General features: G+C 40.6%; 1 protein-coding gene across 3 annotated transcripts in view; it reads right to left on the bottom strand.

The window, feature by feature from the left end:
- Positions 1-14,267, bottom strand: part of RASA3 (RAS p21 protein activator 3) — a 175,637-nt gene that overhangs the window by 90,325 nt on the left and 71,045 nt on the right. For all 3 annotated transcript variants that reach the window (XM_010728350.4, XM_085215032.1, XM_085215017.1), the window contains exon 2: positions 6,698-6,815. In XM_010728350.4, the coding sequence (XP_010726652.1) occupies positions 6,698-6,774 (77 nt within the window). In that variant the 5' untranslated portion in view covers positions 6,775-6,815. The remainder of the gene's footprint in view (positions 1-6,697; positions 6,816-14,267) is intronic.

Genomic DNA, 14,267 nt, shown 5'->3' with positions numbered 1-14,267 from the left:
GCAAAATCAGTCTGTACAAAGGAGTACGCTTGCTTGTTTCTACTACTAAGCCTCTTCTATTGCTTGGCTAATATGTTTTATGCTATGCTTAGCAGCATATGTAAAGGGATGGGGGTGAGGAGGGGAAGAAGAGAAGAGAAGGTTTATTCAAAGCAGGAACAGCCAGCCAAATAAAATGTGAATACACTTCAGTCTCCTGCTAGACACAGAGCTACAAGAAGACAGGCAAATAAGACAGGATCTTTAGAAGCCAAAGTTGGCAGATGTCACGGTCGCTTCCTTACACAGCTTATTAAAAATACCCAGTATTATATCTGAAGCACAGATTTGGCAGAGTACACACAGCAGGAAGTACATGGCACACAAGGCAACATCCAAATCCAAACATACCACCTATGCCCATTGTTAGAGTGCAGACTGCAGTCTTCCAGACATCCGCTAAGCCCGAGCAATTTTTTTCTCACGTCGCTGTGCAGACACCCAAACGGCAGCGCTGTGTTAGAGCCACAAGCACCCCTACTACACAGAGAAAAAATAAAGTGGTGTGCATTTTCTCTTCCCTAATATCAGAACACGGAGTCAGACACACGAGCTATAGTTACCGTCCTCACTTGACAGTTGCTGGTTTGGCTCAATGAGGCTTACAGGGATTATGATAACTTTAAGTAGCAGCCGTTTGGCCCCTAGTCACCTCCCAAAATATTCTGTAAGACGACACACACAAACAGAAGTCACATTACAGCTGCATTGTTGGTTATTTTTTTTTTTTTAATTTTTTTTTTTTTTTTTAATGGCTCAAAGCAGCTTACAGCACCAACAATTGTTACTCATATGGGTGGCTTTTCGTGTGAATAAATGCTCTCATTCATAAACCCTGCCTTGGTCTCAAGGCTTACTTCATTCTCCTCCTTCCATTAAGTCCTGCTTCCTTTCCTGGCACCCTTCCCAGCTGTATTACTTCCCTACATGACCATGCAGTCCTTGCCTTCAACAATAACCCTGACCAGGCCAAAGTTGTATCCACAGCCATCTTACCCTTTCCTTTAAAGGCTTGGGATGCTTCAGAATTGAAATCTGCTCTTACTAAGAATTAAAGCCATGGTCAGATACAGTCAAATGCAGAAGACGGCAGATCCCAGAAACTAACAGCAGGCTGAGGAGAGAGCTGGGAGCGGGGGAGAGAGAAGCTACAGAACATGCAGACAGCAGAAGACATGCTGCAGCATCCAGTTCAGCCTCTGTACTCAAGACCTCTGGGCTGGGGAAAGCTGCTACTTCAAAGAGGTGAGTTGGCAACCTAAGGACATGGAAGCAGCTAACTGAGCTAATTTTGGCAACAGTCCAACTAAGGGAAACAACTATGTGTTTAAAATTTGAGAACTGGCCTGCATCCAAGATGTTATCGGAACACAAGAGAAGTTTAGCTATGCAGCCGTGAACTCCGCACACAAGAAAACACAGTGTCTGAGCAAGCCCAGCATTTAAAAACAAAAAAAAACAAACCCACAAAACATAAAATACAATACCAGAATTATTTAGAGAAAGTTCTGCAAGCTATCAACTGAATTTGTTACCAGACCTGATACTAAAACAAACATAACTACCTCCTGTGGAAGGGAACGCAGCCACAACTGAACTTACAGCACATTTCACTACACACTCACAAGCACACTGTTTCTTTCACTGGAAACTACGAGGAGAAAAAAAAAAAAAAAAAAGGACTGTGGGTGGAGAAAGTGCTTCTGGCTTCATTTTCTTTTTCATTCAGGCTTTGATCACTATGTTTAGCACGTGAAAAATTCCTCAGTGAAATAGTGGAGAACTAAATAATGACAGACTCAAGATGCTTGGCTCATCTCTCTAAAGCACACAGCGTCAGCCATTTGATTCTTAATGTGTGACAGTTTTTGCTTTTATTCATATCCTTGAAACAAATTTAGAGATGTCACATTCCTTCCATTCTTCACCTATGATTTGAGAAGCTGCCTTGATTTCCTGTTGCAGCTGACACTGCCCTTTAAGTGAATGGAAACATTTGATGGAAACAGCCAAGGCAAAGTCAGTCTCAATGCCAACAAGCCAAGAAAGTTTATCCTTCGGGAAGATCTGCTGCTAGAACAAGCCCCTGACAGTGGTGCCTGAAGTCTGGAGCTGCTCATGGGGGAAGGTAAGAGTTGGTTCAGCACAAGAGATTTGCAGGCAAAACTACTGTCAGGTTGCTTAATTGTAGCTCAGACCTAAAAAAATGTTGTAAATCTGTGCACTGAAAAAAAAAATAACAGACACAACAACCTCACACATTTCTTTAGACACAAAATACGTAAGGGGCTTCACATCCATCTCTGCTAGGTTTCATGAGTAGATCCAATTATATTCAGGGCCATTCTCTGTGATAGTAATATAAATACTGAAAAACAAACTCTTAAACAGAAAAGTTTATTAAATCCCCACTCTAACTGCCGTCTCTCTCATATCTTTCGACTAGCATGTGACCCACTCAGAATTTACTAAAAGCTCATGCCAAGAAGTTTATGAAAAAAGCACTGTTTCAAGGGTTCAAGATTCGCTTCCATCTACTCGTATAGTTCAAGGTTCTCTTCCTAGGAACCTGGAAAGCTTCCTCTGATCAACTTGCAGACTAATCCTGCTTGTCCACAGATCCCCAGAGAAGTTAAATGACTCTGAGCCACCCTACCTAAACAAGACTTGCACACTTCCCTGCAATTTCATGGAAGAACCAGCCCATGTCACAGAATCACAGAATGGCCAGGGTTGGAAGGGACATGAATCTCCAAACCCCCTGCCACACGCAGGGCCACCTACCTCCTCATTTAATAGTAGACCAGGCTGCCCAAGGCCCCATCCAATCTGGCCTTGAACACCTCCAGGGACGGGGCATCCACAACCTCTCTGGGCAGCCTGTTCCAGTACCTCACCACTCTCTCTGTAAAGAACTTAGTATATTTGGTCAGATACTACCAAGCAATCCCCATAGCAGCCCACACAAGGCACGAGTGCCATCATCCAGCTTAACCAGAGCCAAGAGAAACAAGATGGCAGGAATAACTTAAATTCCTGCTTGTAATTTATGAGTCCCACCTGACTGCTGAACAAGGGTGTTAAGGTTCACCATGCTGGCTGCTCACCAGTTTTTATGATGCAAACTTAGATAAAGGGCACCATGCTCACGGAAAGTCTCTCAAGAGCAGTGGTAAGAGCGCTGGAATGGACAACAGGATGAGCTGGTTCAGTTCTTAACACTCTGAATGATTTATTTTCTGTTGATTTAAGAGGTTACTGATCTCAGTTGTCTTCCTATACCTCTGCCACAGCCTGATAAAATACAAATCTGTTGCAGAAGATTAGAGCAGAGCTCAGGGAGATAACTTCCTAGAATCTCAATGCAAAACACAGGAGATCATGAGTCAGAGTTTGAAGGCTCTGCCACAGACACCCAAAGCAAGCCAGAACTGGTCACTATGCAAATCCTTCTGGGAAAGAGAAGGAATGGCATCCTTCCTCTCCATTCACTGGTCCTACTTGAATTTCACACCAGAAGGCCTGCCTGGAGAAATATATGTTGTTTTGGTGTTTGTTAGTTTGTTTTAAACTGCTTAACAGAAAATTAATGAAGTTAAATAACAACACAAAAAAAAAAAAACCAAAAAAACCATTATCATGCACTCACTGAATTCCCAAGTACAGAAGGCTGTGTTTCAGTGCAACTTGTAATTACAAGTCTTTTCACGCAGATTAAAAAAAGTCATTTTATGCAGACATGCTGGAAAAGATAGGATTCTCCAGGACACATGATTTTGTATGAGAAGACACTGTTTCAAAATTGGTAGAGCTGCATATGAAACACCCCTCAATTCAGAGATTCGTGCAGAAGATCTTTTCATAACCTACACGAAAAACTATTTCATAAACTATGAAAAAAAAGTAAATAAAAGAGAGAGGAATAACCAGTAGAAGTGAAAATGCAGACAATTCTTATTACTTTTTTTACTAGCTGCGACCACAGTAACCCAATCTCATGTCATTAGTGAAGTGGTAGGGAACAGAAAATGGGCATGAACAGCACAGTCTTCTATGCCAGCCACATGGACAGTCAGGCAGGACTCTGCTATTTTAGCCATGTTTTGGCCCAGCTCCATGTCTCAGCTTCCACCTAATGTCATGGATTACAGCAGTGATACCCCAGAAAAAGGCACGCGGTGCATACTTCCCTACTACGTTGGCGAGTGCCTGGCAAACACTTGTATGAAAGCAAGGATTTCTCTGCTGCATACAAATTACATGGGCCTTGGGGCACAGAAATCTACCTGCTCAATAATTTACGGTTAGCCAATGAGTTGAATCAATTTACAAACAAGCATTAAAGAATGTAACAACATTACTGGCTTCTCAGTTATGTGTTCATCTGAGTCTTAGAAAAAACAATAGGCTAGCACTGCACTGTCTGATTTCAAAAATGTCCTCCTCTAGAAGTCTATGCACTTATTTAAATATATTTAAACGTAATCATATAAAAGATTATACAGCTTTTTGAGTGTACCTCACTAAATAAGAGCAATCACGATCAACAGATTGGGAGTACATCCCAATTTTACCACTGATGTATTTGGGGTTTTTGTCTGCGCTTTTGTTTGCTGTTTGTTTTCATGGAAGAAAAACAAGGCCAGAGAAACATCTATAAAGTCCAAGCGTTAATAGTGTGTTTAAGTGGATTTTCAGGGATGAAGAAGCAAGTTTTTAAAAAACAGTGCTTGCAAATAGAAGCCTACAGACAGAAAGACAGTCAAGAGGTAAATTCACTGGGAGAATAAACATAAAGATCACCTTTAGTCAATCCTTACAGCAGGGAAAATAGGACAGCAAAGGATTTTGAGAGGTCATCTGGTCTACCAAAGCAGCAAGTTTCCAATATTTTGGTCAGGACCAGTTATATATAATCTATCAGTACTAAAGATGGGAATCTACTGCAGTGCTTCAGAATCTTTATGAAGGAAATCTTCCGGTTCTTAACAAACCTAATAAATTTCCTTCCCTGTTACAATTTAAATCTATTACTTGCAGTATCCATACTAGACATACAGAACAATTCCCTCTCTCACAATTTTTTAAAAATATGGTTACAGATTCGTGTATAGTCAGCCCTCTTCTCCATACTAAACATATCTTTTAACCTTTCATCACCCAGTTATGTTTTCCTGGTCTATGACCATTGTGTTCCTCTGCTCTGAATTTACCTCAAAAGATAAAAAGAATTCAGCTCTACAGGAAACGAGAAACCTTCCAGTTTCTGCACAGTCTCAGTACACCTCTTTAGCTTTATAATGACACCTAAAGACAGATGGAACTTTCTCCACTAAAAGAGCAACACTTGTTGCTCATGCCTTCTACATACAGTTATTTTCTCAAAAGAAAAAATAATTGGATTAGTTCAAGGAAATAACATCAACTATTATCATACGCCCCTCGTTCCCCCACTTCATCCTCCCTATGAAGGACTTTAATGATCATCTAGCAAAAACACCAACTGTGCACTGTCTGGTTGTGAGCAATAGGGCTGCAGCTGGTTGACGCAAGACTGCATTTAAATGAATGACAAAGTCTCTCCTAGAGAAAGAACTGGTCCAGGGACATTGCTCATCAGTTATTGTAAAAAAGTGTACTGATTAAATGAAGTTAGATACACTACAAACACTGTCATAGAAAAAACACTTCCTCTCATTGTGTTTAGCCAATCTAAATGCCTCAAAAATCAACAGTCTTCGTTATGGACCCCAGTGCATCCCATCAGAAGATAAGTTGAGGAACAAAGACTTAAAAAATTACAAGAGAACAATTAAAGTGACTTAAAGGTCTAAATCCCACTTCAAGCTACTCAAACTCTCCTTCTTATTGTGTGCATGGTACTTGGGGGTGGGGAGGTGAATTAGAGCTATTTCTCAGAGCAAGTTATTTGCAACAAGGCAAACAGCAGATTCCTAACTATATTACTCTCTTTTCCCACTTTATATCTTAAGATAAAAGTTTTATGCTTGACTTTCCTTTGCTGACAATATAAGAAAATATAAAAAAGACTTCACTTGCCAGAGTATACATCTATGCCCAGCCTTCTTTCAATTGCTGATATTTGGGGATTTCCAGGAGAAAGTGTTCTAACTTTTGTTACATGCTTCTTGTTCTGCTTCCTTCCACATTTGGCTACTATAATCTCACAGGAAGCATACAAGATAAAGGAAAGGTCTGACCATCAGACGCCTGTCTCAATTAGTTGCAGCTCCATGATAAAAAAAATATAAGAATCCTGAATTCCAGACACTAGTGTGGCAATGCAAAACTCCTCATAGATAGCTGCAAAATGGAGTTCAGAACTAAAAAGTTTAGGGAAGCTCCAAATAACACTGCAAAAAGAAAAGAGCATTGGAGCTGGAGAAGAGTTTATGCGACTTGCCATGGTGGAGATGCCTTCCCATATATACAGATAAGATCACAGCACTAACACTTGTATCAATACAGTGTTCTTAAAACTGGAAAGAGAATCATGCACCCCCTTTACCTCTCCCTGCCCCTCCCCCCCCCAAAAAAAGTGTTTATGGAACATTACACAAACACAGTAAGCAGAAAAATAGTTCAGAGTGTTGTGTTGAGAAGAGTTAACAGAACACACGCATAGTGTATTTGTTACCATAATGACTTTTCCACGATTTTGGTCCTGAAAACCTCCTCCTGGTCCAGGTTTACAGTACAGTAGCAATCCCTCATCTTGTTTGGCCCCGGGTACGTAGGAAGATTTTTGGCTTCACCTGAAGACAAGAAAGAAAAAAAAAAGACAGGATTATATGTTAAGAAGTTACCCACAAATTTATCAGCTATCAACTAATGCAGCATCAGGAAAAAGGCTGAAGTGAAATGCTTCCTAAGTGATAAGTCTCTATTAAATTGAGCAGCAGCATTCTGTTTCCAAGACAGCAGCTCCTGACAGCCCCCAAGTTCAGAGTTCAGCAGCAGCTAGATTCGGCCACAACTCAGTTTATTGCCTCTGCTCTGTTGGCATGTATCTGGGAGCATATTGCTTCCTTCCAAACTTTTTTTTTTTTTTTTTTTTTCATCAGTCCACCCATAAGATGCCAGGAATACAAAACAACATGGTAATAAAGCTTTCCAATTCAGCCTGCTGATTTGATCTTGAAGACATTATTAGAACCTGGCAAATGAGGACCGACTCTCAGCTCTATTGCTTGCCCAGATGCTGAGATGGAAACAAGCCACTTCAGTCAGTGCCTTATGCCACACACACACTGGGCTTTCAAGCACTTGGATGAAGTAACCAGCACTAAGCTGCCTAAGATCCTCATACAAAGGTACCATGCACGGAAGCACAGTCTAAGGGAACAAAAATTTGTTTGCTAGTAGCTTAGGAACTCTAAATGACAGTAACTGCTATAACTTCACCTTCAGCTGGTGCAGGAAAAGCATGAATTAACACATATTTCATGTATCAATTCCTCACTTCAGTGTTCCTCTGCATAAGTTCACTCCCAACTCAGCTGACACAACTTGTTAGCCTTCTTCCAACCTCCTACAGAGCTGTGAGACGTGATATTAAAAAAGCTGGCTGCACGGTAATTCGCAGGTGTGACTACAACATCTGTTAGTGTGCCCGGTGTGGCTCTGAATTAAGCCACAGTGCTAGCAATGGTTTAACTGCAACAGTTCTGGCCAAAAATATATTGAGGATTACTGAGGATTGGTACAACCTGCACTGAATTCTGTTCTGCTGTGATAAAACTCCATCTCTTATCCGTCTGAGGTCAAGCATCAAACGCACTAAGTTGATAGATGCCAAGCTCTGTGCTCTCACACTAAAACCACGTGAAACCAGCCTCTTCTCTGAATGATTGAGTGAAGATCCCCAGGGAGAGCACGTGGTGACAAGATGAGTTTCAATAGATGCACAATCAGGAGGTCTTCCCCTGGGGCTGCCATGCTATTCCCACAGCTCTTCCAAGAGAACCAGACAAAACTCGTCATGCTCAAAATTGAAGAGGGAAAATAAAAGTAATTCCTCTTTTTCTGCACTTTTCCCACTTCCCACTCCAACACAAACGTACATAGAAAACTACTTTTGGATTCCACGTGCTTGACTCCTAGGCAGCTTTCTGATGTGCACAACAGTCATTTAAGGGCTTTAGGCTAAGACTTCATCATATCAGAGCACTGTGTAGGAATCGTATTTTAAAACTCAATTCTCCTTTTTAGTAGACTTAGAGAAGAAAACCCACCAGTATTAAAACCTAATGCAATGCAAATGAGAATAACCAGTGGCATCAGCCAATGCCTGCAGTCTGCAAAGGAAAGATCACCATCACAACATTAGAAAACGAGACACACAGGAAAGAAGGTATTTTTTCCCATTTCACAGAATCATAGAATAGCCTGGGTTGAAAAGGACCACAATGATCACCCAGTTTCAAACCCCTGCAGGATCACCAACCACCAGCCCAGGCTGCCCAGAGCCACATCCAGCCTGGCCTTGAATGTCTCCGGGGATGGGGCATCCACAACCTCCTTGGGCAACCTGTTCCAGTGCGTCACCACCCTCTGTGTGAAGAACTTCCTCCTAACATCTAACCTAAACCTCCCTTGTCTCAGTTTAAAACCATTCCCCCTTGTCCTATCACTGTCCACCCTCATAAACAATAATTTTCCCTTCTGTTTATACGCTCCCTTCAAATATTGGAAGAAAGAAATTACTTTAAAAGGCACCGAAGAGCCACTGAGGCCAGAACAAGGGATTAACTGACCAACCCCATGTATTAATCATGTTACTGACTTGAGAAGGAGCTTGCAAAAGAAGAAATGCAGTTTATTCCCAACACTGCCAGCAACCAAAGGCTGTTTAGATTCCTCTAGCACTGACTAGCTGAGAAAGAAAAATCTGTCAAGCTTTCAAGCAGAGCTAAAAATTCAGCTCTCCAGCCAGACATTTTATGTCAACAAATGCGCTCTGTTAGAGCCTCAGTTGCTCTTCAGATTCCTCCAAGAAAAAAAAATGTTCCTCTACAGCACTGCTTTGCTATCCACAATAAAGCTGAACAGTTTGGACAGTATTTCTTCAGAAAAAAGAAAGAAAGCACAAATCACTAGGTACAGTCATAGAGTCACGTAACATTTCTATATTCCAGATCTAATGAGATCAAGTGATTTGGGCAAGAATTTCATAGCAGACAAAAGGTCCAAACACTCACCTTTAAGACCTTCTGAATAAGAAACAGGAGTGTTTCTTAAGATGTCTAAGACTTTGACAGTTTAACATGGATGCACTTTGTTTTGAAGTGTAAGGCTTCCATTTGGAAGCCCTGCGAGTAGAATAATCAATATAAGTTCACAATGGTTTTTCCCTCCATCCCTGCTATTGCACACTTTTAATACAGATGATCCTAACTGATCTGTGTAATGCACTCAGCTTAGCACCGAGTAGCTAAACTTAGCAAAACTAAGTTCAGCTATGCAAATAGTTCTCATTAGGTATTTTGGATAAGTCCCTAAAAAAACAGACTATCTAATTCTGAATACCTCACTGACCTGCTATTTTCTCCTCATGAATGGGTTACTACAGCCTAAAAATGGACTGCTGTGGCAGCAGAGACAGCTTACACTGATCTAGGCAGTGAGCACGCAACAGGCTGTAACAAAGGAAGATAAAACCTCAGAACTTCCTTGTTCTTTCCAATGTCACACGTTCCTGTTCTAGTAAGACACTGGCAATAAAAAGAAAAAAAAAAAGGCTCTCCTGCAAATACAGCAGAAAAGAGCACTGCTTGGGTGCTTGTGAGCATAACCAATGAAAACAAGCTCTAAAAATATTCATGCAAAGAAACATATATACATATATATACACACATGTATGCATGCATTTCATTATGGTTTTGCAACCTTAAACTGGAAGCGCCAGGTATTTTTCACTGAATGCAGATACCTGGCGTTGTATCATCTTTGATTTTAAGTATTTCCCCAGGTGCAGTTTTCTGGACAGCACAGAATGCCCAATTGCCAGACAACATTCCTACCCTTCTGGAATGAAATTTGCTGCTCCCACGCTTCTAAGCATTAGATCACCTCCATGTACCTGCCAATCTAAGCACGTTCACAAAAAGTTTGTGTCAACAAATTTACCTTGTTGTCTCTAACAGCAATATACTTGATTTTATCAAAAGAGCATCACTTCCAAAACTATTTTAAAAGAACAGCAATCAATCAAAAAAACAAACAAACAAAAAAAAACACATCAAAAAAATAAATTCAATAAAAGCAGCTGAGCTTCCCTTAGTGTAGCATTTGACTTCAGGGAATACGCAGAAAGACTTGGAATCTGAAAAGGGCAAGATATCCAAACCAGCAATAAGAATTCATTTTGCTGCTGCCGTGTTCGGGAAGCTCTCTCCAAACAAGCTCTTGGGTAAGCATGTCAAGAACAAAAACAGAGCAACGATTTACCAAGAATGAAATGCTGCTCCTATTTTTTGCCAGGCTCTCTATACTGATACAGATGCTAGTATCTGAAAAACAAAACAACAACAAAAACCCACACCAGTATCTCAAACTTCTTTAATGTTTTCTCTCTTTCAGAAAAGCCTTATTCCTTCAACAGCCAGAAATCAAGCCAAAGCAAAAAAGGAAAATACATGTACACACCAACAGATCTGATTCTCTACCAGAATTTATCCTAAAAAAATTCCTCATGCACAAAACCCAGCATACACATAAAAATTAGGATGCTAGAAAAATCGTTATTAATACTTACATTAAGTTTCATTAAAATGGAAAATATAGTACCACTCAACAGCAATTAAAACATGCAGAAATACCTGGATGCAATTCAATTTTGGGGACTGTGTATGGATTCCAAATGATCAGAAGCTGTTGCTTTAATTTTGAACACTGAGAAAGCAGTTAAACATTTAATTTCAAAATGTACTTTTTTGGTGGGTGGTAAGATGCACTTGTAATTGCAATGGCACAATAAGAATACAGTGAAAAATAATTCATTTTAATATCATAGAATCATAGAATAGCAAGGTTGGAAAGGACCTACAAGATCATCTAGTCCAACCATCCTCCCATTACCTTTGCTACCACAAGCTATTAAACCATATCTGGTAGCTCCTCAACCAGACGCCTCTTGAACACTGCCAGGGACTGTGACTCCAGCACCTCCCTGGACAGGCCATTCCAGTGCCTGACCACTCTCTGAGAGAAAAAGTTTTTCCTTATGTCTAATCTAAATCTTCTCTGGTACAACTTGTGGCCATTTCCTCAGGTCCTATTTATCACCAGCAAAATCAAAAATGGCCACAGTTGGAAAAATTCTATTTGCATGGGGAAACCACTTTTGCTACTGAATAGTCCATGTGGTAATTACCTGAAATTAACATAATGTTTGAAAGCAGAGTATGCAATTATACTTGCACATAATTCCAATATGTAGGCAAAGTGTGTATAACTCAAAGGGGAAATGTTCAATTTATTTCTGCCTTTCCAAAGAGGAAAAATCAATGAAAAAAAATATAATCTGAAGCCTCCAAGATTACAGTGTAACCATTGAGTTATGTAAGTGTTCTCTAGTGTACTTCTGTAATAAGTTAAAAATCACTATATGCTTTTTAGGCAGTATATGCTAGGTGTCAAAAAACGTTCTCTCCACATAACTATATGGGTCACTCAGCCTGCAAATACAATAAACCCAGAGAATTCATCACTTTGCTTCATCTGATATTTGCATTAAAAAAAAAAAAAAAGAGATTTGCTTTAGAACAGATGCGATTAGAAACACTCTATCTGCACAACAATCCCTCTTTGCTCCAACTGTGGACATTTACGCAGGCGTACACTTTGCTCTCACGAAGAGACAGATTGCATCAGATTTCTAAACCAGGTCAAAAATAGCCATCTGTGAACAGATTTTGATGATCTGGAAAATGAGATTTTTAGATGACCTGTTCTTAATGTAAGCCCTTGCCTGCCAGCCTCCTTCCACATGAAACGATTATTATGTACAATACTTAGGGAAAGTATTTCCTCAACAAAACAATATTGATGAGCTGTGCCTTTACAGCTACCCCACAACAACCCAATAGCACAGCACTGCTTCAACAAGCAACCAGCAAGGAGACAAACCATAACATATTAATTACTAGGTTTTAGACAAGACCATCATGTGAAAACCCTCTGGGCTTGGCAGAAATAAGCAGCACCAACCCCAAACCCTTTGGCACTAAACTGAAGACCATTGTAGTACTGATGCCAGATGATACCTCAACAGCAGAAGCTTCTTATACCCATTTAGATGTAGTGTTTATAGAGGGGGGTTTTAGCTCCTTCACAGATCAGAGACAGAAACATTTGGCATCCATTAAGATCCCTTTTGCACGATGCACTTCAGCATTACACGCACTGTTGTACTGCTATACTGACACTCAGTCCTCTCAAGTGAGTAAACTCAATAATCATGGAATAATTCAGATTGGAAAAGACTCACAAGATCACCAAGTCCAACAGTTACTGTGACCGAACAAACCCCACCACTAAGCCATGTCCCTGAGCACTACAAACACAAGTCTCTTAAATAGGTCTGGGGGTGGTGAGCCCACCACCTCCCTGGGCAGCCCACTCCACAACCTCAGCACTTTCCCCGTGAAGAAATTCTTCCTTGTATTCAACCTAGATTTCCCCCAGCACAACTTGAGGCCAATTCCTCCTGTGCTGTTATTCGTCATGTAAGAGACTCTCTTCAGGCAGATGTAGAGAGTGACAAGGTCGCCCCAGAGCGTCCTCTCCTCCAGGCTAAACAGTCCCAGTTCCTGCAGCTGCTCCCCATAACTCTTGTTTCCTACTCCTTTCAACAGTTTTGTTGCTGCACACACGCAGTCAGCTCAGTGCCCTTCTTGTAGTGACGGGCCCAAAACTGAACACAATACTTGAGATGTTTTACCAGTACTGCGTACGAGGCGACAGTTACTTTCCTGAACTTATCTATAGCAGTTACGAATCTTCATCTCAGTCTTTCTCTCATCCAAAACATGTACTGAGACAGAAGATTACAGGTCTTTCTATAATCTGCAACAAAAGCTAAACCTAATCAACTGCAGCCTATAGACTTGGACCTATGACTCTGAATGGCTGGTAGCTGCATTCCCTTTTTCCTGCATGTGTGTGAATATTCCAGTTGTCCAGCATCACTGATTTCCAGGCCTTCTACGTTCCTGAAAATCCATCACACATCATCCAAACTGCTTTCCTTCACTATTCTGGATGTAATAGAGGCAGCTGAGGATCTTATCACTGGAGAGCAATAAAAACCTCCAAACTGGCATTCTTACTTTTCCTGTATGAGGCAGCATATACAGAGGAGGCTCAAAAGATCCTGTAATGACATGTAATGATAAGTGCTCACAGCACAAGGGCTGTTAATCAAATCCCAGAGCTTGGTAGGAAAGATCTATACAGCAAACTCCATGAGAGCTGCTCTCAAAATGAAGAGCTGCAATATCATTTGATTTTGTGCAAGAGGAGAAGAACAACTCTCCTCAAGTGATTAATGTAACTGGTTGCAAGCTAGTCGCCAATATATGTTTAGCATGGGGAATCAAGTTTCTCAAAAGATTCCCTTAGGATAGTAACTTAACTCCACAAAACAGAAATTGTTCAAGTCCAGCTGTGTTCTTTAGAAAATAGAAGCTATTCTGTGTAAAAGAACACTTGAAGAGATCACTTTAAATGAGGATATTGCCAGGAAAGAGGTGGACTCAAGGAGTTTTGATCTGAATTCACAGCTTTCCTGCTGCATGCTGAGGTAAGCATTCCAAGTTTCTTTGATGTGACTTTCTTGTATTCCTGCAGAAGAACTGATGAATTAACCAAACTGCCTCCTTATCAGCATTGATACAGTATTAGAGACCGTTTACATGTACTACTTTTCAACCCAGCTTGTATTCTGAAGATGATACTTTGGATCAGAATGCATCTCATGTGACTTCCCAGCTGCTTTCAACAGAGGCTCTTGAGGTTTTTCCTACTGACTGCAATGTAGGGATTGGATACAGGTTGTTCTGTGCCTCTGCATCGTGACCTTCACGTTGGATTTTTTTTTTTTTTAATTATTTATATTTTTTTAATTAAAAAAAAATATAATCGTTTCCTAGCGTTTCTAAAGATCATCTCTCAGCAAAGCTGAAGTCACTGAACATCTGCTGTGG

This window comes from Meleagris gallopavo, chromosome 1 (assembly GCF_905368555.1).
Source record: "Meleagris gallopavo chromosome 1, MGAL_WU_HG_1.1, whole genome shotgun sequence".
In the NCBI taxonomy this organism is placed as follows: Eukaryota; Metazoa; Chordata; class Aves; order Galliformes; family Phasianidae; genus Meleagris; species Meleagris gallopavo.
This window is presented reverse-complemented; position numbering and strand designations above follow the sequence as displayed.